This window comes from Mus pahari, chromosome 3 (assembly GCF_900095145.1).
Source record: "Mus pahari chromosome 3, PAHARI_EIJ_v1.1, whole genome shotgun sequence".
NCBI classification, from domain to species: Eukaryota; Metazoa; Chordata; class Mammalia; order Rodentia; family Muridae; genus Mus; species Mus pahari.
In genome coordinates, this window is record NC_034592.1 from 16,320,033 (window position 1) to 16,344,913 (window position 24,881).

At 47.6% G+C, this 24,881-nt stretch overlaps 1 protein-coding gene across 1 annotated transcript in view; it reads right to left on the reverse strand.

Annotated features, from left to right (window-relative positions):
* Positions 1 to 23,577, reverse strand: part of Cfap77 (cilia and flagella associated protein 77) — a 121,185-nt gene extending 97,608 nt beyond the window's left edge. Inside the window, exon 1 of the mRNA XM_021195104.1 lies at positions 23,383 to 23,577. Coding sequence (XP_021050763.1) covers positions 23,383 to 23,577 — 195 coding nt within the window. The remainder of the gene's footprint in view (positions 1 to 23,382) is intronic.
* Positions 23,578 to 24,881: the final 1,304 nt, after the last annotated feature.

Here is a 24,881-nt window from a genome sequence, read left to right on the forward strand (position 1 = left end):
TCCTGTCATTATGCTTGGTGACAAGCCCCTCTACACAACAACCCAGCTCATCAACCCCTAAAAAAATTTATAAAAATAAAATGTTAAAAATGTCTGGAGAGATGGCTCAGTGGTTAAGAACACTGACTGCTATTCCAGAGGTCCTAAGTTCAAATCCCAGCAACCACATGGTGGCTCACAACCATCTGTAACCCTCTTCTGGTGTGTCTGAGGACAGTGTACTTATATACATAAAAATAAATAAATAATTCTTAGGGTGAAAGAAAGCTGATTTTCCAGTCGTGTGCTTGCTGTTCTTGCAGAGGACCCGAGCTCAGCACCAGGCATACACACGGTACACAGACATGTGTAGGTAAAACACTCATACACATAAAGTAAATAAATCTGAAAAAAAAAAGTTTTAAAAAGAAAGAAATGGGAAAAAAGAAAGGAGCCCAAAACAAATGCTAATCATGTAGTGTGCAGATTTCACTTCCATTTAATAAACTAGGCGAGATTACCCCTCTACATAAAGTCACTATGAAGGCCAGGCCTGGTGGCGCACACCTTTAGTCCCTGTACTCAGGAGGCAGAGGCAGGTGGATCTCCATGAATTCAAGGTCAGCCTGGTCTACATATCAAATTCTAGGCCAGCCGGGATACACAGTGAGATCCTGTCTAAAAACAAAACAAGCCCACCCACGAGAGGTTTGAGTGATCGGAAAGAGATCCAGGATAGATGACAGCCACACAGATGTTTCCTGAGGGGCTCTCGCAGGCCTAGGTTTGGCAAACATGGCACTGCCAGGCCTAGCGCTTTCCCCTTGCCTATTCCCTGTCCCTCTATGAACCAGAGACGATTACGACATCCCTAAAGTTAGCCAGCAAGGTCTATTCCCTTATTTGGAGACTTTCTTATGCCAGACTCATTCCTGAGGCTGGCTACCAAAGTTCAGCAATCAAAAGCCTCCTTTGGTCCACCTAATTAACATGCCCAATCAGAACATACCACCGCATCCTAGCTGTTCCAACAAAGACTTTTTTTCTCCTCTTAAAAGTTACACCTGTTGGGCTGGTGAGATGGCTCAGTGGGTAAGAGCACCTGACTGCTCTTCCAAAGGTTCAGAGTTCAAATCCCAGCAACCACATGGTGGCTCATAACCATCCGTAACAAGATCTGACTCCCTCTTCTGGAGTGTCTGAAGACAGCTACAGTATAATTACATGTAATAAATAAATAAATCTTTAAAAAAAAAAAATTACACCTGCTGGCTAGAGAGATGGCTCAGTGGTTAGGAGCATTGACTGCTCTTACAAAGGTCCTGGGTTTGGTTCACAGCAGCCACATGGTGGCTCACAGCCATCTGTGGTGGGATCTGATGCCCTCTTCTGGTGTGTCTGAAGACAGCTACAGTGTGCTCATATAAATAAAAATTAAAAAAAAAAAATTACACCTGCAAGGTTATATATGCTGCTGGTTTTCTGCCTGAGTTTGAAAGCAGTCAGTTTTATCTCCCCTACTTAATAAAGGATCTCTCTGTAAAAGTCGGTGTTTGGGTGTGGCTTGTGCCTAATCTGGGATGTTGTGGGGCAATCATTAAAAAACTGGAGCAAGAGTCAGAGGGACCAGCCCAGTGCTTGCGCACGTGAATGCATCTGACATTTTGCTGAGTCTGGGCTAGGATTTCATGTTTGTAACCGGGCTCACGGTATGTAAGCTCCTGGTCTGATGTCTACTCTTGAAGGAGCAGATACTGGGCGTACCAGACAGTACCCCACACACACCTCCACCCCAGCCTTGTTTTTAAAACAAACAGCAGCTTTCAAGTGTGCTCTGAGCTTTTGAACCTGGTGTTTGTCTCCCTCCAAGTCCCCGCTCACTCTCTCCTCCCACGGAGGCGACTAAGCTCTTCCTTGTTGTTTCTTGGAGAAAGCTGATTAAGGTAATTGGCAACTTTTTCCCGTGATTCCACAGCAAGCTGTCATTTCAAGGAGAAGCCGTCCACTCCAATTCAGAACACCCATTTTTTCGATGTTTTCTTCTGTGCGGCGGGAGGAAAGGGGAGTGGGAATCTGTGGCCCCCCAAAGAAACAAGCTCTTCGTCTCCCTTTGTGTTTCTGAGCGTGTAAACTCAGCTGGAATCACAGCTAATAAATAGGTCATCTTGTACTTTCAAAATAAAAACATGCCGTATTTCAGTGGAATAGCGGCTGTACGTTAAAAAGCTGTCAACTTCACTACAATTTCCCTGAACCCTGCACTGCAGAGAGATACCTTGTCACTCAGAGCCCAGCGCATTTTTACTGAAATATCTTCTTGACTGTGTAAATAATGAGCAGAGCCGCATGGAAATATCTAGGCCCACAGCCACCTTTCTCCATGCTCCCAAAGAAACCATATGCAAATGACAGGTACATGGGTTCCTGCTTTCTACAGTTCAGATTGAAAACAAAGGTGGGCTATACCACAACCCCTGGTAGTATGTATTTTGGATGGGGGGGGGGCTGAGTAAAGAAAAAGGTGGGACCTGTGGTCTCTGCAAGCTTCAAAGCAAGGAGTCTGGACTCAACAGCTATTTTGAACTGAACGCACAGGGTTTGCAGCAAAACAGTCCAAGCCACCAGATATATTTGCTAAGGAAGAAAGACCCAGCCCCCAGGAGGTGTTTCTGGGAGCAGACAGTACACACACCTGCAGGGCTCAAGATGCAGTCTGGGTATGGCTTCCCTCATGTATCAACTCTGCCTCATGGTGGAGGTAGTGGGCCTCCGGCCTTACAATCTTCCTGCACTCTTCCGCAATGCTCTCTAAGCCTCCGGAGTATGGGTTGTGTTGCAGACGTATCCATTAGGGTTGGGCACCCCACAGTTCTGGGCATTTTTACCAGTTATGGAGTTCTGTTGACATCCCAGCATGGATAGGGGAGATTTTCCTAAGGCTCCAGCAAGAGCTACAGGCATTTAATGGCTTCTGAGAGAGGGAAATTAAGTGTTCTCCAGGGTCTTCTGTGTTCATTTCAATCCTTCCCTCTAGAATCCCAAATGACCTCAGCTAATGACATCATCACCACCCACTATGTACTGGACAAGGGAAAGGAAGAAGGGGTGGATTTGTGTGGGTCCTGGGGCATGGAGGGAACATTGATTGAAAGAGGTAGGCACTCGAGAATCCCTTAAACTCCATACTAACCGGACTCTCTCCATCTTTCTCGTCAGAACGGAATGCTGAAGAGCTTCTCCCATCTTACCAGCCTCCTTCCAATAAATAGGTTGTCTTTCGTGGTCTGATAGGCCACCCATGAGGGGAGCCGGGCTTTCAGAAGTAATTGGGGCCTCTTGATGTTAGGGAAGTGGATAACTGGAAAGGACCCAGAAGACATTTATTCAATTCAACATGAACGAGAGCTTTTCTAGAACCCCTACAACTGCTGTTATTGACACCAGTTGTCAAACTTGGGTCACTAGTGATCAGCATGCTCTGTGGCTTGTGCTGTGCAGAGCCGTGGTGAAGGGGAGCCGGCTTCTAGTAAATGTTTTTCTATCAGGACACCCAAATGGGAGCAATGACATTAGGTGAATAGATAAGTGGATGAATGGCAGAGACGCTGTCATTAGCCCACTCACAGTCTCTCGAGCCTTGGAGGGCAGACGGAGGGTCGGTTTAATTAATGGGATTGAAAAGTCCTGCACTGGTGGCCATCCCACCTGCTGTTCCCAGGATTACCCTGTCTGCTTCTCAGCACAATGACAGAGCATCACAGCCCAAGATGCCACCTGCAAGGCGACAGAACCCAGGGGTCCTCCCAGGCCAAGTCAAGCACCTTCAAACACTGTCCTTTCTCTGGGCATTCAAGTCTGATTAACACACAATATTGGGCTTTATCAAACAGCTCAGTATCCTGTTACTAAAGACCCCATTCTACTTGAGACTAGCTGTGCCTCTTGATTTTCCTTTTGTGTCCTGGACTGTTTAGGCAGAGCAAGGGTCTGATGAAGGGCCCTGACCATGGTTTCAAAGTCCTTGTTTGGATTTCCTCGTTAAATGCTCAACCGGCACAGAGGGCCCCTGGCCTGTAAGCACTTCCCCTGCTACCGGGCACCAAAAGGTACTATTGATGTGGACTGTGTGTAAAGAGCACAGAACTACACATGTCTCGGTGAGCCCAAATGCAAACGCTTCCACCCACCTGTGTGTAAGGCTAAGCTGCCTGTGGCTTCCTTCACAGAGAACCTTTCTTTAAGTCTTAAAATAAAAGGACCTAAGTCTGAGTTGAAAATAAACATTTGTAGGAATGCCAAGGCTACTGTCTGAGAAACAGTCTTCCAGCTACTCATTAAACCATCTGTCGATTCACTCATTCTGCATTTATTGAGCACCTACTTTAAGCCAATCACTGTGGGCATAGGGGGTGCAAAAATCAAGAGGACACAGCTTCTGCCCACAAGGTACCACCCAAAGCAGACTTTTAATGTGATGGGAAGAGCAATGAGAGAAATGTGGGTTAGAACATTACAGCCGCCAGTGTCAGGGTGCCCAAGACAACTGAGAAAGCGGGGTGCCGAAAGACTACAGGGAGAGAGATGAGACAGCCTTCACGGGATGCCAGAAGAGCCCTACCGTGAGCCCCAGAGGGCACAGCGGTGGGTAGAGAAGCCACATCAGGCAAGGACAGCAGTCTGGCCACTAACGGGTGACTAGCTCGTGACAGCTGGGTGCCCATCTTGGGTGACAGTGGTATCAAGGTTTAAAGTCCTGCAACAGGGGAGTGCTGGGGAGGGAATGGACTCTACCTCTTCTTTTATTATTATTATTATTATTATTATTATTATTAATTATTTTGGTTTTTCGAGACAGGGTTTCTCTGTATAGCCCTGGCTGTCCTGGAACTCATTCTGTAGGCCAGGCTGGCCTCGAACTCAGAAATTCNCCTGCCTCTGCCTCTGCCTCCCAAGTCCTGGGATTAAAGGCGTGCGCCACCACGCCCGGCTGACTGTACCTCTTCCATCCAAGGGTTCTGTAGTCACAGATTTAACTGCTAGTGATAGAAAATATCAAGGCCTGTCATGAGCATGCGTAGACATGTTTTTCTTATCAGTACTCCTTAAACAACTATATACTTAGCATTTACATTGTATACAATGTAAGTATTACAATTAACTTAAATATTATTTAATAGTTTATTTATTTTTATTTTATTATTACATTGGTGTTCTACCCGCATGTATGTCTATGTGTGAGGGTTTCAGATCCCCTGGAATTGGAATTACAAACAGTTGTGAGCTGGCACATGGTTGCTGGGAATTGAACTCAGGTCCTTTGGAAGAACAGCCAGTGTTCTTAAACACTGAGCCATCTCTCCAGCCCCTGATATTCTTTAAAATATATGGACGGTCTGGAGGTGCAGCTCAGCTGCCAGAGTGTTTGGCAAGCATGCACTAAGCTTGGATTGCATTCCCAGAACCCAGCAAAGCTAGGAATGGTGGCACATGCCTGTAATCCCAGCACTCAGGAGGCGGAGACAGAAGGATGAGAAGTTTAAGGTCACCCTCTGCTACATAGAGGGTTCAAAGCCAATCTGAGGGACATGGGACTATGTCTAAGTAAATAAGTGGAGGTGACAAGCCACCAGCACAGCCTCCCTGGCAGGAGATGCATATGAGGACAGAGGGGACAGGTGCTTGTAGCCTTGAGTGTGTCTGGAAGGAGCTTTACTACCAGGGCCAGCCACAGTGTCCCACCTTTCCTTTACAGTCCAGGATGAACAGAGAGTGTGGGGGATGACCTGAGGAGACCTGTATGCTGAAGTCTAAGCTCTCATTGTGTTAGGGTATGGCCTAACTCAAAGTGCCTGAGAGAATGTCCTGTGAACAAAACTGAGGAGAGCCCACGACAAAGCTCTCTCTTGAACTTCGAAACAACTAATATGTGTTCTTTTTTGCCTAAAGGCTTATTTATTTGTATATGTATGTCCCTGCAGGAATGTCTGTGTACCACATGCATGAAGTACTCACTGTGGCCAGGAAAGGGCACCAGACTGGCTGAACTTACAGATCAGGGCACCAGATCGGCTGGACTTACAGATCTTTATAAACTGCCATGTACCCACAGGAGACCCAACTAGATCCTCTACAAGAATAGCACCTGTTCTTAACCACTGAGCCATTTCTCCAGCTCCTAAATTCTACAGGGTCTAACTATGTTGCCCTAGTTCCAGCTAGTCTGGAACTCTGTAAGCAACCCAGGATGACTAGAACTCAAAGAGATCCGCTTGCCTCTGACCCATGAATGCTGGGATCAAAGATGTGTGCCACCCAACCAGCTAAATGTCTCCTTAAGCCATTTGGGTTTTTTGTTTGTTTGTTTGTTTTGTTTTGTTTTGTTTTTTGTTTTTTCGAGACAGGGTTTCTCTGTATAGCCCTGGCTGTCCTGGAACTCACTTTGTAGACCAGGCTAGCCTTGAACTCAGAAATCCACCTGCCTCTGCCTCCCAAGTGCTGGGATTAAAGGCGTGCGCCACCACGCCTGGCTGCCACTTGTTTTTTATGAGGTTTTTGCAGTGATCACATCTGCCTCCCCTGCCCCCCTGCCCATTGGTTCCCTTTTTCTTCTCAAACCGGTCCTCCTAACCTTTATTTTTTTAAATATTTGTATTTATTCTTTGCCCCATGTGAAATCAGGTGACATATGTCTTCCCATTTCGCCTGTCGCAATGACTTGCAGTTCATCCATTTTCCTGCCACCAACATGACCTCATTCGTCCTGACAGCTGAGGAGTACTCCGTGATGTGTATGTACCACATTTTCTTCTATGCATTTGCTGATGGGCACCCAGGCTGCTTCCATACATGGGCTGGAAATGGGTGTGCAGCATCTCTGCAGCAGGATGCTGACTTTGACTTCTCTGGGGACATTCTTGGGAGTGTCGTAGCTGGGTCATATGATAGTCCTATTCTTAATTTTTCTGAGGGACCTCCATACTGATTTTCACTACGACTGGCTGTGATTTGCATTTCCGCCAGCAGTCCATAAATCTCCTTTCCCTGCATTGTACTCAATACTTGTTTGTTTTCTTTACTTTTCTTAATTTTTTAAATTGTATATGTATGAGTGTTTTGCCTGCATGTATGCTTGTGTATTTCAGGAATGCCAGGTGCCCAAGGAAGCCAGAAGAGGGCATCAGATGCCCTGGAACTGGAGTTACAGGATGTTTTAAGTAGTAGATGCTGGGAATTGGTCCCAGGTCTTACAGAAGAGCAGCCAGTGCTCTTACCTGCTGAGCCATCTGCAGCTCCTGTTTGATCTCTTGACAGCAGCCAGGAGAGTCCAGGAAGTCCTGGTGGAGCAGATGGGATGGGGGCTGGGTTGGCACAGCAGGTAGAGGTGGGTGGAGGAAGGAGAGCAGGGTAACCGGCTCAAACAGAGAGGTGCTACTGAAAAGGGAGCGACCACAGATGGGGACAGCACAGTGGCTAAAGTACTCACCACACCAACATGAGGACTGGGGCTGGGCCCACAGCACCCTTGCAGAGGCCGGGCAGGTACGGCAGCCACCTGGAAGCTAGCTGCACTAGGAGGCCAGCTGGATAGCTAGACTGGCAGAAAGAGGCTCCAGCAAGAGAACCCATCTCATTGGAGAGATGGACAAAGAGTCCCAACGTCAACACCCAGCCTCCCTGAGCATGACCCCACGCATGCGAGCAGGCGTACATGCATGGACACACACCACACAAATACATGCAAAACGAGTTTTGTTTTTGTTGTCTTTTTTTTCTTTTGTTGTCCTTGTTGGGTTTCTTCGGTTTCGTTTTTTGTTTCCCTTTTAATTTTTGAGACAGGGTTTCACTGTGTATCCTTGGCTGCCCTGGAACTTACTCTGTAGACCAGACTGGCCTTGAAATCACATTCTCCTGCCTCTGCCTCCTGAGTACTAGAATTAAAGGTGTGAGTCACCACTATCCAGCTTTTAGCCTTTTTTTTTTTTTTTTTTTTTTTTTTTTTTTTTTAAGAAATGAGAACAGGTCAGGCATGGTGGCACACGCCTTTAGTCCCAGCACTCGGAAGGCAGAGGCCAGCCTGGTCTACAGAGTGAGTTCCAGGACAGCCAGGGCTACACAGAGAAACCCTGTCTCAGAAAAACCAAAAAAAAAAAAAAAAAAAAAAAGAACAGAGAGCAGAGTGAAAGGAATGGATGCCTTGCTGTGCCACCTTGTCCCCTTCCTTGCAGCACTGAGGGTAGGGTGGAGTGGGGGCGCAGCTGATGCTCAGAAATACCACTTCTGAAAAGCCCAGCCCTGGGTGAGGCTAGCCCACCCGAATTCTATTCTCCAAAGCACTCCCTGCAGCTGGAGACAACTCTGCAGCGAGCTTTTTATATCGATGAATTTCCCCATTCTTAGCCAGCATCTTGTTTCTATTTAGATTAATAACTATGTAATGATCACCTTTGCTGACTTAGATGGTGTCATCTGAAGAAATTATGGGTCTCATCCATCTCCTGTTCCCCCTTTCCCTCTGCCCTCCTGGAATTATTCCCAAAGAAGAAACCAATTAATAGCAGCCTGACTGTTCTAACGCAGCTCTCCGTACAGTTGTAGCGATGCCTAATGGAGTTTTAATTTCCCCATGGTGAGTCCATATTTACTTTAAGAAAGAAAAATGTCACCATAAACTATTGCCCCCGGTGAATTTGGTAGCACAAAGGGTTAGGCTGGTTTTTTGTTGTTGTTGTTGTTGTTGTTGTTGGTTTGGTTTGGTTTTTTGGCAAAAAGGGATGGAGAGCCAGAAGGTTAGGGGTGGGGTGGGGTGGAGATGAGGGGTGCCACTTGAACAAACACAATTGTAGAGAGGATGGTAGTTATTGAATATTTTGCTTTGCAAATGTAGATGACTGTCAGGAACACAACCACAGTTTAAAGGGCCTGAAAGGAAGTCACTCCAATACAGCTTATTCCAGCCCTTTTGTGGGGAGCCAAAGGGAGGTATATTTCAGACAGTCCCCATGTGAAGCCAGTGTGGTTTCCCCCACTAGGCTTGCATTGGAACCAAATCCTACTTTTTTACAAAAACCCATTAAGACTTTTCAGGGCTGTTCCAGGAGATAAAGTTCAGCGATCCTCCCTCTTCGTGAGTCTGTCCAGAAAGGATGTAACTCATTGCACTGAAAGACAGTTTCATTTCCCAACTCAAAAGCTCTATGAAGAATCTGCCTTACCAAATGAACATTGTATACGGAACTTGTCACAATCCTTTCTCCTGACACAAATAAAAGCTAACACTGGCTGGCAAGTATGTAAAACAGCCGTGACAAGGTAGCAAGGAGAGACAGAAAAACACACAGATTCTGATGCCGTTTTAAAAGCTGAGGAGAGGAGGGGGCCCTTGGCAGAATGACTGGCCGGCTTGCTAACGTTCCAGGTAGCAACTGAACAAACCACTCTTTCATGTAGACTTTTCAATGGTATAATGACCCTGCTTCTAATTAGCCAAAACATGACAAAAATCTCAATTTTTACAGCAATAAAAGCTGCCAGGAAGAAGACCACCCAAGTGACAAGGCTCTTCATTCAAAAGTTTGCAGGTGCGCAGGGTGGCTGTAATTATCAGTTGGGGGGGTGCGTTTTTCTGAGTGTATTTAAAAATGAACAAGGAAAAGGATCACCCTCTCTTTAGATTTGTGCTCATGGCAGTGACTTTCCCCCCTATTAAAATTGTTGATTGAAGGCTGTTATCTGTTTATCATCCCCAGATTACATTTCTGTTCTCTTAGGGGCTGTGGCCTTAAAAAAAAAAAAAAAAAATTCACATTCGGTGTCTAGTTAGTAACAAGAAAAGACTCCTAAAACTGCAATTTCAGAAGGAAAAAAACCCACAAGCAAGAACCCCAGACTGTACCTCCGAGTCCCCAAAGACATCAGGCTTCTTTGTTCTGCTAAGGAAAATTAACCTCAATCTCAGCTCAGGGTCCCCAGGTTGATTACCATAGTCATTTAAATACTGTAATCTCATTTTCATCCTGGGGATAAGGGGAGGGGGCAGTGCTGAGAAGGGATTGGGGAGCAAGACTGGAAAGAGAAAGCGAGCCAGGGAGGGGAGAAGCCGGAATAAATTTATCTGACAAAGAAAGGGATCGTGCCTTTCCGCGTACAGAACCTATTTCGGATCCTTCCACTTGATTGGAAAAGTTGATGAAGTTTAAATGAAGCAGAATTAGAACCTCAGGCTGCCCAAGTATTGACGGGGGGAGCTTCGAAAGAATGTGCAATTCAATAGCCCCAGTTTGCGCAGAAGACAAGGGAGAGGCCTAAATGGTATAATCTTCAATCGCATCGAACATCCACACTGACAAGGCAGGGTAATGAGTTAGGCCAGATCAGGCCTGTTGGTTAAAGAAATTAATCCCTCCCGCTGCCCAGAGACAAGCTTTGATGCCTATTGTGTGGCCCGGCCCAGTCTATCTAAATGGAAACTAACAGAGAGGGCCAGCGCCCGCTTTTCATGGCCAGGATTAATCTGATAACAATTTGCTTTCTCTGATTAGGGAGATAGAGAGAAGGGACCCTGTGTGGGAGAGGAGAAGCAGGGCATCTTTCCTTTGAAAGGACGAGGCTGTCCCTGGCCGCCTAGATAGAGCTGTTGCTAGAGACATCCCAGCTCTGGCTCAGCAGATACACCCCCCAGCTCCGGGCTTCCGTGGGAAAGCAAAAGCCATGCTGGGTTTTGGTGATGCTCAGTTTCCTCTTAAAATATAAGTGGTGTCACTGCTAGTGCAGACTCTGACCCGGATGTCCTTTACCCAGGTGACTATACAGACCTTCTCCCTCTTCCTAACTCTTGTGTTTAGACCACATCTCAGCCCCACAGCTGCGTCCCTATCTATGCAGTGGCTTCAACAGTATTCATGTGCTAGATCTGCTTATCTGCCCAGCCAGCTCAGACCCTTCTGAGAACTTCCTGCTCCTCCTCCATTAAAAAAAAAAAAAAAAAAAGGCTGCTCTGTAGATCCAGACCTCCGATGGGGATCTGCTGCATCCTCTTGTCCCATCAGGACGAAGGCATCTCCTTAGGTACCAGGCAGTGACACACAGGGCCTGACAAGCTGCAAACTCACACATGCCAACCCCCACGTTTGTCCTCTATGTGACCTTGGGGCTGTTAGCCTTTCTGAGCTCAAAATATGGACCTCCTAGAGCTAAGATGATGGATATGAAAGATACAGTACTGAGGGGTTGGTGTGTACAGCTCAGTGGTGGGGCACTTACTTAGCATGGGTTACCCTGAGCTCTGTCCCAGCTTGTGTAAAGAAGGAGAGTGGACTGGAGAGACGTTTAAGGGCATTGTCAGCTCCTCCAGAAGTCCTGAGTTCAATTCCCAGCAACCATATAGTAGCTTATAACCACCTATAATGAGGTCTGGCACCCTCTTCTGGAGTGCAGGAGTACATGCAGGCAGGACACTGCATACATAATAAATAAATAAATCTTTTTTTAAAAAAGAAGGAGGGAAGGCCAGAGTTTGGTGCAGTCACCCAGGCAAGAGATGCCAGGGCTGTGCTGTACTGTACCTTTGATGGCAACACGTGTGTGTGTGTGTGTGTGTGTGTGTGTGTGTGTGTGTGTGTGTTAGCACATTCATAGGAAGATCAAAGACAACTTGAGGGAATCGGTTCTTTCTTTCCCTCTGGCACCTAGGGATCAAAGTTGGGTCTTCGGTTTTGATGGCAAGTGCCTTTACCCACTGCACCAGGTCAACAGGCCCTGATGATACCCCTCAAAGTCTTAATCAGCATGGCAGGAAAGGATGGAAGAGAGAGCGAGAGGGAGGGAGGGAGGGGAAGGCTTGACACTTGAGAGGCTCTTGATAAATGGCAGCCATTGCTGTCCCTAATTTCTTCTGACTTGGTTTATACATTGGTTGTAGGTTGGTGCTTCAGAGTCCCCACTTGGGCTTGAAGCCTGGCTCCTCTGGCTTTAAGCAAGTTGTGTGAACTCTGGAAGCCTCCGCTTCCTGTCTGTAAATGGGAACGGTAGGAATGCCACATTTACGATTGTTGCAAAGGCACAAGGGACATGAGGTATCAAAATAGCTGGTTTGGCTCAGCATGGAATACTCTACCACCCCTACTGCTGTTACCAGATCCAGTGGTCTCCAGCCAAGAGCTCAAGGCTCTGGGCTCAGCCTCTTCTGAGAACTCCCACTCTAGAAAAAGCCACATCAGGCGCACCCTGCCCCCAGGGCTGCTGAAGGAAGCTCAGAAGCAAGGGGTAGATGCCTGCTTTCCTTGTGTTAGGAGAGTTCTTAAAAGATTTACTTAAGCCTCTAAATTTGTGCCCACTGGGTACCTCCAGAGCAGGCAAAACTCTTCAGTGACAGTTTATAAAGCTTTGGAAGCAACCAGAGCGCTCGACCCAAAGGGACCCTCAGAACTTCTCCAGAAGGTTCTCTCAAATTGCTGGAGACATTTGGAATGTTTCAGACTCTGGAAAGGGAAACAAGTGGAAGACTGTGACTGTAAGCCATCAATGTGACAATGTCCTGCCATCATTCAGCTCCCCACAGCAAACCCAAAGAGATAACAGAATGCAATCGACACACCCACCTCAGCAGTCGCACAGTGACCTGCAAGTGTGCGTGTCCCTGTCTGTCACCAGTTGGCCAATCTCTTCAGTGCAGGTGCCAGGCACAGCTGGGACAGTTGTTGCTTTCTGGACCTGGCTCTGGGGCCTTTGACTTCTGCATCCTTTATTCCTTAGCTTTGGGCTCTACGGTCTTTCCAGGCCTGAGATTCCTGCACAGCCTTGCCTTAATCCTTTCTGTCCCCAGAAGCTAGTGGTGGCCACCCTGTCCACCTTCTGCTCCAGGGCTCCAGATTATCCCTGAATCTGCTTTCACAAAACCTCTTTCTTAGTTGGCCTCACAGGATCTCCTCTCCTGAGCCCCCAAACACAACGCAGATACTCACTCTCTCAAAGGTCAGTCTTAAAAGCCTAGAAGTGGGTGTAGCCCCTGGTAGCAGGTCCCTCATCACCCTTGTCCTGAAGAACTCTGGGCTTACTGTTTGTTCTCCAGGGCCTCATGAGTTGTCTGGTACAGAGACAATAGCTATCTCATCCTAGGAGGTGCCGCTGATGGACAGACAGCTAAGGACAGACATGATATCACATGATAACATTTGGCAAACGCTGAGCAGGCAAAGTTAGTGTGGGCTCAGGGAGGCTGCTGGGGGAAGAGAGATTCAGTGCAAGAAACAAGACTGACGGACAGTGAGTGACTTACAAGTAGACCGTGAGCTAGCTCATCACTGTGGTCCAGGGCCAGGCACACCTAAATCAGAGGAAGCGTGTGACACCACCTAGCCAGGAGAGGAATGAAAGACTCCCTGGTGTTACTGTCCCACGCAACCTCCACCCCACCACACCACATACGATCCCCTGAAACACTTTTCTCCTCCAGTCAGAACTGACTTAACCTGTGTGGTGACTAATGAAGCATCCAATTCAGCCCCACTCACTAGCACAGGGCCTCTCCCAGGCTACTGAACGTGGCTTCTGAAACTATCTGTCATTTTGCATTCTGTCAGTGTGTCTCTGTCTGGAGAGTGTATGCCCAGCATGCACAACACTCTGAGTTGAGTCCTCACCCAAATAAAATGGAGCTCTGCAGCCCATGCCTGCAATCCAGCACTCAGGAAGTGGGGGCTGGAGAAATCAGGCATTCAAAGTCATCCTTGACTACATGGTGAGTTCAAGGCCAGTCTTGACTACATGAAACCCAAAAGAAAAGAAAAGTCACAGGGATCCCAAATCTGCCTTCAGAATCCCTTCTGTTCTTACCGCTCCAGGCCCCAGCACACACACCTAATCTTCTGCAAGACCCTGCCTTCCCTTCCTGCTGCCTGAAGCCCTGAACAGAGACCCCCACATCCTGTCCTCCCCCACTGTATCTTCTAAGCCTCCGCTGTTGCTTCTTGTCTGTCTTCTGCCTATGGCTGTGAGCTCCGTGAGGGCAATGCCAAGATCCTGTACCCAGACTTACAAGGCATGCTTGGAAAGGAAATGCTGGCTAAAGCAGCGGGTGAATTAATGTGCCATGTTCTACCGCCTCTGATAGCGCTTACAGACTCAGAGTGGAGGTTCTATCCTTCTTGCTTCACCTGCACAACTCTCGATATCTTTGCCCAGCCCGGACTCTCCCCAGGTGCCCCGCCCCCCATCCCGTCCACACCCCAGCCCAGCTGTTCAATCCTTTCTGCTCCTGCCTCAGCACCTGAATATGGTGCCTTGGCCTCCCTCTCCTCTCTCTCCACCCTTAATAACTTAGTTCCAATCTCTGAAGACCGGGGATTCCTCAGTAAAGACCATCAGCCCTCTGGACACAACGTTAACCCTTGCGTTTCCAGTCATGTCTTCACATTGCTCACTGACTGATGAATTAATTAGCAATTTCAAATGCCTACCACACCGAGTCAAACCACCACAAAGATGAACCTCTGTTGCTGTTTGGTTTTGTTTATTTTTGCAGGGCTAACAGTAGAACCAGGGTCTCACAAGCTAAGCAAGTATTCAAACAGTGAGCTCCACCCCAGCCTTCAGCATCTGTGTTCTTAAAAGATCTGCTAAAGTTGGGCATGGTGGCGCACGCCTTTAATCCCAGCACTTGGGAGGCAGAGGCAGGCGGATTTCTGAGTTCGAGGCCAGCCTGGTCTACAAAGTGAGTTCCAGGACAGCCAGGGCTATACAGAGAAATCCTGTCTCGAAAAATCAAAACAAACAAACAAACAAACAAAAGATTTGCTAGGAGACAGAGGGAAAAATAGAAACACAATTTGACAGATTTCAAACAATGGCCCCTTAAGGTGGTGACATGGCCTAATTCACTCGGGTCCACAGAGAGGAATCCATACAGCTACTGGCAGACCTCCGAGTCTCTCTCTGCACTCTCTGGGCATCCCAACTTTGGGATAGGCTGTGACATCCCAGCATCTGCCAACTGGTTCGTTTTCTGGCACAGTAGTCCAGTTTGAATGTTCTGCTGTCACGTACAAATGACCAGCCACCTGGCAGCAGTGTGGCCATCTACACCTTGAAATCAAAGAGCTTCTTAGGGGGTGCTTTGAATCTCTTAGACAAGACACAAAGGCTGTGCTGGTCAGCACAAAGGAACTAGGCTCCCAAGCTTCAGAGTTCACTGGCCTCCTGGATATGTATTGTTTGGTTCCTATAAAAGATCAACACTCCCTCTTTTCGGGTCATCACGTATTTTCTGCAATCCTTTTGACAGAACCGTCCCCCTTCTGGGCATTGTCATGCTGACCTTTGGGCTCACTGACCCGTGTCTGTTTCTTGACACCCCCACCCCATGTGCCTTCAGATTACTGGGTAGGCCATTACAGCTGTTTTCCTTCTAGCGTTCATTCCTGCTTCCCCCGAAATGTGGTATTTAGAGCCACAATGAACCTGCTGCCTCTGCTGTGCAGCGCCCGCCCACTGTGAGCTCAGTTCTTCTACGCTGTGTCAATTCTGTGTTTCAAGTCTTAACTTAGTTTGTGCAGAGCGAAATAGGATCCTGGGAGTTGGTAAGGTAGAGGCATGAAGCTCATACCCGGATCAGTGATTGCTCAACAAACCGGTCTCTCTGCTAATTAGTTTACTTAATGAGTTATTGAGCCACCTGTAAGATGGCTGAAAAAAATTGTTTTTCTTAAATTGCAATGTGGGCAGGAATTGAGGCAGACAAGCTTCAGACAAGCGCATCTCTAAGGGGAAAGAAATAGATTAAAGGGAGTTTTTGTGAGTTTACATTGGATTTTCAAGAGGCTATGGTGAGCTATGAACAAGCCAGCCTTTTGCTTATGGCTTCTACTTCAAGCTTTCTCAGCCTCGAAGTGACTTTTGGAGACTGACTCCTTGCTGCAGGTGGGTCTAGTTTTACATTTTGACAAACCAAATAGCATCCATGATGTCCATCCAGTAATCGGGGACCAACCCCACCTCCTCCTCAGTTTCACTAACCAAAAAATAAAAATAAATAAATAAATAAATAAAAGAAGAAAAAAAGAAAGAAAGAAAGGCTCCAGATGTGCGTGCCCAGGAGTCCGTTGATCTCCAAAGCGCGTGTTGCTGAGTAAAACTGGCCTCAGTAACATCAATGCCAACTTCATGGTTTCTGTGATGCAGCATCTCATTTAAACCAGTCTTTACAAGAACCTGGACGCATGGGAAAGATAAGTCCCAGTAATAGTTGTCATCAGGCTTAAGCAGGGTGTACTGTCAGCTCTAGGGTGGTAGGGTGACAGATGAATTTAGTGACAGTGTCAATCACAGTGCACAGTGACACGAGCCTAAGCACTTGGTATACATGTCTCACTGTAAGCTCCCTGTACTCAGACTCAACAGACTCAAAAAAAAGTCTGGGTGTGTTCCTGTGTGAGTGTATGTGTACCACATGTATGCAGGTGCCTGAGATCAGAAGAGCCAGCCAGGACCCCCAGAGCTACCTGATGTGGGTGGTACTGGGAACCGAACCTTGGTCCTCTATGAGCTCCTGGTTTGTCCTCTGCACTGCTGAGCCATCTCTCCAGTCTTTAGCATTTACCTAACATCAACAGCTGAGAACACAAGGGTTACCTTAAGGAACATATTTGTGGACAGAAAACCAAGCATTTGCTTTTAATGTGCCCTCTGGGGACACCCATGGCTAGCCACAGCCTGCTGATCCTCATGACTCTCCCATAACCAGGTACCAACTCTGGTCTCCTCACCAAAGGAAGAAGCTGAGTCTCAGAGACAAGCCCCACCCCCACCCACCAGGGGTGGCAGAAGTCACTGGCTAGGGTTTGTTGGTTGAGGAGCCACTCTGCTGGCCTTTCCCTCCATGAGGGAGCTGAAGTTTCATATCTGCCCAGCCAAGCTGGAATTGTCCAAATAGGCTTCCTTTGCACAGATGGAAGAACTTTAGAGAGGAACCAGGGGGCATTTGCATTTAAAGTTGAACTGTAACCGGCAGGTGCTTGGGAGGTTATTTTCCGCGATGTTTGTTTGTTTGCAGCAAACAATGAGAGATTGATCACAGTTACTATATTTGCTAATATTTGCGGCACATTCTAAGTGCCATGCTCCCCTTGGTTTTGCCCATCTGTCCTGCATGTTGCCAGGGAGGGAGAAGAGTGCAGCAGGCCCATCGCTGGGTCTAACAGCTCCAAGTCTCAAAGACTAGGACAAAGCTCTGTGGCAAGAATGGAAAGTCTCAGGATGGGAAAGGTCCAGTCTTCCTGAGGTGAGACACATTTATAAATATCCCAAACAGGAATGGAACTCCAAAGTTCAGACTGAGAACAAGAAGCACACTTAACATATTAGCCCATGGGCTGGTGAGATGGCTCAGTGGGTAAGAGCACCCGATTGCTCTTCCGAAGGTCCGAAGTTCGAATCCCAGCAACCACATGGTGGCTCACAACCATCTGTAACAAGATCTGACGCCCTCTTCTGGAGTGTCTGAAGACAGCTACAGTGTACTTACATATAATAAAAAAACAAACAAACAAACAAACATATTATCCCATATTAGAATCTCATACAGGATGCACTTAATGCTTGTTTTCTTCTTAAGCTGTTATAGGAAGGCTGCTTCAAGTGAATGATTGGTGTCTACGTGTTTTATGGGACTGGAGATGGAGTTGGGAATTCACACCCACTAGGGACAACTCTATACCCCCAGTCTAGATACATTTTAAAAACAGAATCAGCTGGGCAGTGGTGGCGCATGCCTTTAATCCCAGCACTTGGGAGGCAGAGGCAGGCGGATTTCTGAGTTCGAGGCCAGCCTAGTCTACAGAGTGAGTTCCAGGACAGTCGGGGCTACACAGAGAAACCCTGTCTTCAAACAAACAAACAAACAAACAAACCCAGAGTTGGTCCTTTGATAAGACCTCCAGAGCTTCTGGAAACCCTAGAATGGCTTGAAAACTGCTGCGGCAGAAAACAGGTTTTGAGGCCTGAGATCAGTCCCTCTGATGGGTCACCACTTCCAGTGCAAACATGACAGCTTGAGTTCTGTCTCTGGAACCCACACAGGGGAGAGAGAGAACTGAGTCCTGAAGGATGTCCTCTGACCACCACATAAATAAACAAAGCCAGAAGAGCCTGGCTTACATAGCAATCCACACTTGAGTCCAGAACGTTCCCAACGGCGTTAGGGAGTGACTGCTAGCTGCTCCACAGAGGTCTGAGCTCTCCCTAAAGGATCAGCCTTCCCTTGTAGCCCCAGCCATGTGCTGAGGGTCACATGATCACAGGATGGCTGGGTTCAGTAGGAAGAGCCCTGTTCTGAGGTCTCCTCTTCATTCTTGCACCTCCTTGTGCTAAGAGACTAAGCAGGAAGATGGCTGTGCAGCTAGGCCAGGCTGTGAGGAGCCAGTGGGCAGGCAGCAAGTCTCTCTGGAATGGCCAGAGACCTGGGCTGTGCGATTTGATCTGCGCCTCATTTGCCAGTCCCTGAGGGGTGAGGCTGGGCATCAGCCAGCCAGAAGGAAGCTTTTGTTTAAAACAAGAAAGGGGACAGCCATGCTTTTAAAAAAAAAAAAAAAAAAAAAACAAGGTGGCTTGAGATCCCACAAAGTAGCTGGAGATTGTAATCCCGGCTCGGGCGGTGGAGATGGGTGACTCTCTGGAGCTCCCTGGCCAGCCAGCTTAGCCTACTTGATGAATTCTAGACTGGTAAAATCCTGTCTCAAAAAAAAAAACAAGGTGGGGGGCTGTAGAGGTGGCTCAGCAGTTAAGAGTTCAAATCCCAGCAACCACATGGTGGCTCACAACCATCTGTAATGAGATCTGATGCCCTCTTCTGGTGTGCCTGAAGACAGCAACAGTGTGCTGACATATAATAAATAAATAAATCTTTAAAACAAACAAACAAACAAAAACCCAAGGTGGATGGCTTCTGAGAAACAAACACCTGAAGTTGACCTCTGGCCTCTACACATATACGCACAAACATGAACACAGGTGTGCACACATGTAAATACCCATGCAGTTAAAGAATAAAAGAATGAGGAGGAGGGAGAGGGAGGAGAGAGAGAGGAGAAGATAAGGATGAGGAGGGAAGAGGGAAAGGAGGGAGCAGAAGGATGAGGGAGAGGAGGAGAGGGGGAGAAGGGGAGGAGAGAGAAACTGAGAAAACAAGGATGGATAAACCCACAGCAGTGCATCCCGCCCAGGCTGTACCACAAGGATAGTTTTTAATTCGTCTCTAACATTTCATTTCCTCCTATTACACTGTAATTGAATGTAAAGGACCCGAGCGACCACAGCCATATTCTCTTTGGCAGACAAACCACACACAGTCTTTTCCCACCATGTAATGAAAACATGGGTATCTTTGTGCAACCGGCTTTGGACGGCCTGCCTTCTTAATGCCCATCTCTGTCTCTGCGCTTATGCCTGCCAGCATTAATATTTATTAGAGGCGTTAGGCTATTAGTGGGCATGGTGCGCCTGCCTGGCTTTGTAGAGCATCCAATTTGAACACACTTGCTCTGGATAAACACTTTCCCGTGCTGGTAATGATAACTCAGCGCAGCCCCGAGTCTTATGAACTAGAACTTAAGTTGAAGTGAACAGCCCCTAATGCTCAGAATCTCCGAAAGGACGGAACATCTTTCCACAGAGGGCTGGCTTCTCCAGGCTCCTCACACATGACATGGACCTACCTTGGGCTCCCTCTCCCCAAAACTGAATGTTCTAGGCTTGTAGTTCACTGGGAAACTCAGAGGAGGTGACCTGTGACATTGCCTGACTTATTTTGTCACGTGTGTGTCCCTGTTCGTACCTCTGTGTGCCTCTATGCCTGTATGATTCTATGTGGGTCTTAGTATCTATGTGTGTATCACATCTCTCCAGCTAAACCCTAAGTGAAGTCCCTATGGGCAGGAGCTGAGTTTTGAACTTGTTTCTATGCCCCCACCCCAGCTTAGGATGGCCCAGGCATCTAATAAACATTTAAGAAGTTAGTTCTCGAATCCTGTCAAGTCCTAAGAAAGTATTGATCACTTCTGCAGGGATGCCCACTGAGATGATGCTGGGATCGGATTCGTTTGTGAACACTGCCTGTTATCCGGGATGTGACAAACCTGGGTGGCCCTTGATTAATTAGTCATGGCTTGTGGCCAAAATAGCGTGAGGTTGTAAGTCAGGAGACCAGGTACCAGGACACAGGAGCACCCCAGGATGAGTGCCTTGCCCTGGCTGAAGGCCTGCCTGAGCCTCCCAGAAGGAGGTACACTTGATGTCAGCAAACTTCCTACTAGCCTCAAATGCTTGCTTCTATGACTTTATTTTACAAATGTACGATCTTCTTATTTGTGACATAAACCCCCACAGGAACAAAAAACCAAAGTCGGTAATAAATTATGAAAAAAATCAGGTGCCCTGATCATTTGTACGTTCCGAGGGTGCTGGATTCAGTCAATCCCACCCCTGTACTGCAGCCTGCCTCTCTGGGGCGACAGAAGACTCAAAGCTGTCAGTGGAGCAAACTGTGCCGTCTCTCCCCGTAATTGTATTGACAGGATATCAGCCAAGTTGCTGCGGCGGGAAGGGTATGCTCTGACAGGTTTTGTGAGGGAGCCTCGAAGGCTATTGTGGCAGGATTCTATGTTGAGTCTCTGGATTCTAGGGAAATGAGAAGCGAGTGAGCGGGTGAAGCTCGTTCTTTCTCAATTTAATTTTAGGCTTCCGAGAGAGTTACGCAGAAGGAAAGCTGGCTGGCTGCACAGCACTTGACAATGGAGAAGCCCTTGCCAATGAAAACTATTTACATTATTTCTTGTGGTTGCATAAAACACCATCTTGACTCAATTAATTGCCATTAAATCAGCAGTTGGCTTGGGTTTCAGGACGTGACCAGCTGCTGAGTGTTTATAGATAAAACACCTGCTAGTAAACCTGAGGCTTCTCCTTTTCCTCTGGTTGCCTTGGCTTCATGAAGTGGTTTTGAATAACTGATGCAGATACCTTCTGGTAAATTCCACGGGTAGAAAATACTAGGGTTAGGGTTCTTCAGCCAGTGTCTCTTCTCTGCATTTGAAGTAGAAAATGAATTAGGAGGAGGAAGAAGAGGAGGAGGAAGAGGATGGGGCAGGGGGAAGAAACAAACAATCGTGGGACCTACCCATGAGGAGAGTCAATATTTCTAGGATGCTGGATTCTTCTCATAGAGAGGCCCAAGAACAGACAAGGCTAAAATACACCTCAGTTCCCAGTATTTCCCCAAAGAGACCCAGACCCAAGAGCACCCACGTGATGAGGAAGCTATTCACCCCAACAATGGGGCCAGCAAAACTGGCACCCCCCTTAAAGGAACCTACAAATCAAACTCAATCAAAACGACAGAACTGTATGCATATTTTTTGATGTTCTAAAACCCTAACTACTTGTAACATTTCCATTTTCTTTAAGACTCCCCCACCCCGTGTTTCAGAATTCAATTTGTTTTTTGTTTTTTTTTTCACATAGAGAAAGCTGTGCTGGGCTTTTAGGCGTGGCTTTTAAGCCAGCTCTATCAGAACCTGGCGTCACAGCCTTGCAGACATTTCCCACGCACTGGTTTATAAGGAGTACCTGCAACAGGGAGAAGCTGGCTTCTTTTTCACATTCTCTAACAACTTTTATACAGGCTGAGTTTTGACGGAAGATCTTACAGGAAGGGGTAAATATTGAATGCCGACACCATCATCCTAACAGCTAGCTGAGCTTCAAACACCAAGGACAACTGGAGGAAAAGACTGCCCCCTGCTGCCACTTATACAAGAGTGTCCCAAGTCCTGTCACCAAAGAGCATCAGGACGTGGCCCCTGCCGCTGGTCACCAGGGACCAGGGCAGCCTGAAAACAGAACCCCCCTGGTGGATCAATCATCACCCATATTTTTAAAAACATGATCATTCCTAAACTCCAGCTCTAGAAACAAGGATGGAATTCCTCCTGGAGGCTGTTAAGTTAGTGCCACCTACAGGCCAAATGCTGCCCTTGATTAACCAGGGAGAAGGTAAGGGGGAAGGGGGGCGGTAGTCACATATGGTATTTACACACATTGTAGTTTATAGGTCTACATACAAATGCTAAACATACAGTGAGCAATGTATAACACATGCGTGTGATATATATATACAAGTGCATGCAGTTATACATATGTATGTGTCACCTGTGAACGTTACACAAGAATTCACTGTGGAAGTGACTCTATAATGCCCTTCCTCTCATATAAGGAGCTGCACACTAGTGACACCTGATTAAAACAATGTTGGACTTGATGCACCAGGGCAGGGAGATACGGAGGGGGGACTGCCCTCTCTGAGGGGAGAGGAAGAGGGAGGAACTCTTCAGGGTTTGGGGGAGGGCAGCAGTTGGGAGATAGATAGATAGATAGATAGATAGATAGATAGATAGACAGATAAAAGCAGTGTTGGAACATTATCAGTACAGCCATTGATAGGCATTGATAGGCCTTGATTTCCTCCTTGGCCTAAGGCAGTGAATTCCAACTCTCTGTCGCAGATACCTGCTAAGATCAGGAATCCAAGAAGTAAGCAAAACCTGTTCCACTGTGGAAACATCTCAGAGGGGCCAGTGGTAAGGATGCTGCTGCACGGGTTCACTGTATCTAGCTTCTGTCCTCCTAGGAGCTTTAATTAGCCCAGAAAGGTCTAACAATATAGGTCTGCCTATCAGCGAGCCCATCCCTCTACGGAACCTGGGAAACCGAGCTCAATTTTTAGAAGCACACTGCCCTCTAGCGGCGCAAGATAAATTTGCTCCACTAAACTTCAACTTTACTTTTTTCTGTCTCCCGGCGCGTAGAGGCAGAGCCACCGCCACGTGTAGTTTTTAGCCAGACTGGAAAACTGACAAAAGTGCGGAGGACCGGCACTGAAAGAGAAAGTGATCTGTCTATAAACGCTGCTCCCACGCGAGCGCCAGTCATGCCTCCTAGAGGGCTTTGAATCCCATACCCCCAGCACACTTAGGATGGTGATGTGATAATTTCGCGACAGTCCCAGAGCACCTGCTGCATAGTAGACCAGAGGTGCTGGGGAAGATGAGTCTGGGTGGCAAGGGCATGGATGGGTGCCTGAGACCTGTCTGTCACCCTGTGGGTAGATCGAGCCCCGTAGAGATTGCCCTATTCATAGTCTTTCCCGGTAGTGGGGAAAGACCCCGCGAACGTGTGCCACTTGAGGACACTGAGGTTCCTGGACTGGCTACGACTGCAGAGGGTCCAGGCCTGTTTCACCCAGAGCAAGTTTCCTACACTGCGCCCAAACCCTGAGCCCTGAGGCCCGAGAGTTCAGCAGCTGGAACCCATCGGCGGCGGCGGTGCCCGCGGAGGGGACGATCGCGCCCGGGCGCTCACCTTGACAATGAGCGGGTTCTGAAACATGGAGTCACGCACGACCCCCAGCCTTTCGTTCTCCATGCCCGTGCGGATGTCGACCACCGTCAGCGGCCGTCGGGGCGGCGGGCAGATCTGGCTGACCGTGCGGTGCACGGGCTGCTGCTTCTTCTTCCATCGCGTGAGGTCTTTCCGCGATTTCGCCGGATCAGGCATCCCGGGGGTCTCCGGGATCAGACCTTGGCTGCAAAGCCCACAGAGTTCTGCGCTGTCTGAGGACCCCGACCCCGTGCGAGCGCGCGCTCCGGGCTGCACCACGGGGACCCTGGAGTGCACCTCGGGCAAGGCAGACTCCGGAACAGAGCGCGCCCACCTGCGGAGCCTCTGTCCAAAGCTTAAACCCCGCCAGTTCTTCGGAGTGATTTGGGCACCTCGCTGCAAACTGAGAGAGGGAAGAGTGTCTACACTACCCCTTTCGGAAAAATGGATCGTCCCGTCTCCTTGGAGACAGGACGCCAACAGCTCAAGAGCTTCCGGTTTTCTTTCTAGAAATTCTTAGCAACCACAGAGACCTTTTTGACCTGTCTCAAGTCAACATAGAAAACCCCAAGAATCGAATCTAGGTTGTGTTAAAAGAGAAGAGATTCTAGAGGATCATTTATCCTTGGCTTCCACCCTCTCTCTAACTGCCCTACTCTAGTTACAGTTCCCTCCCAAGGAAAATATGCATTCTAGGCTTGATGTCAGTGCTAACTCACTGGGTGGTCCCAAGCCAGTTTCCCTGTTGGCTCCTTCTTCCCACCTCGAAAGAAAAAAAAAAAAGTATATAGATTAAGTATATAGTGTCTGGCTCTGAAATCAAATGGAGGGAAACTGAAAAGGATCATCAGGCTTAGTTCACTGAGTAAGAATATCTGAAAATAAGGCCGGCGAGATGGCTCAGGGTGTGAAGGCGCCTGCCTGTAAGCCTGACAACCCAGTTTGTTTCTCAGGACCCATATGGTGAAAAAGAGATCCCACCCATCCAAGTTGTCCCCTGAATTCCACGAGAATGCTGTGGCACACCTGAACACACACACATATACCAAATAAACAAATATAAAGACCAATTTGGAAATGGCATCTGAGATTATCCTTAAAGATCTACTAACCTACAACCTATTTTTAAAAATTCAATCCTACGGGAAAGTCAAAAATTGGGGGGTGGGGGTGGGGCAAGAGAAATGGCTCAGCACTAAGGAAGACTTGCTGTTCTTGCCGAGGACCTGGGTTCAATTCCCAGTACCCAATTAATGCATCAGAACCGTCAGTAATTCTGGCCTCCAAGAGGCACCAGGTGCATACATGACATACAAACATATATGAAAGAAAATACTCATATGCATATCATTTTAATTGAATACAGTGGATTCAATAAAAACCTGAGAATGTTGCCCAGATTGACAATACTTTGTATGGTTCTAAAGGGATACAGTCCATTGTGGCAGGTAGACATGGTGGCTGGTAGACATGGTGGCTGG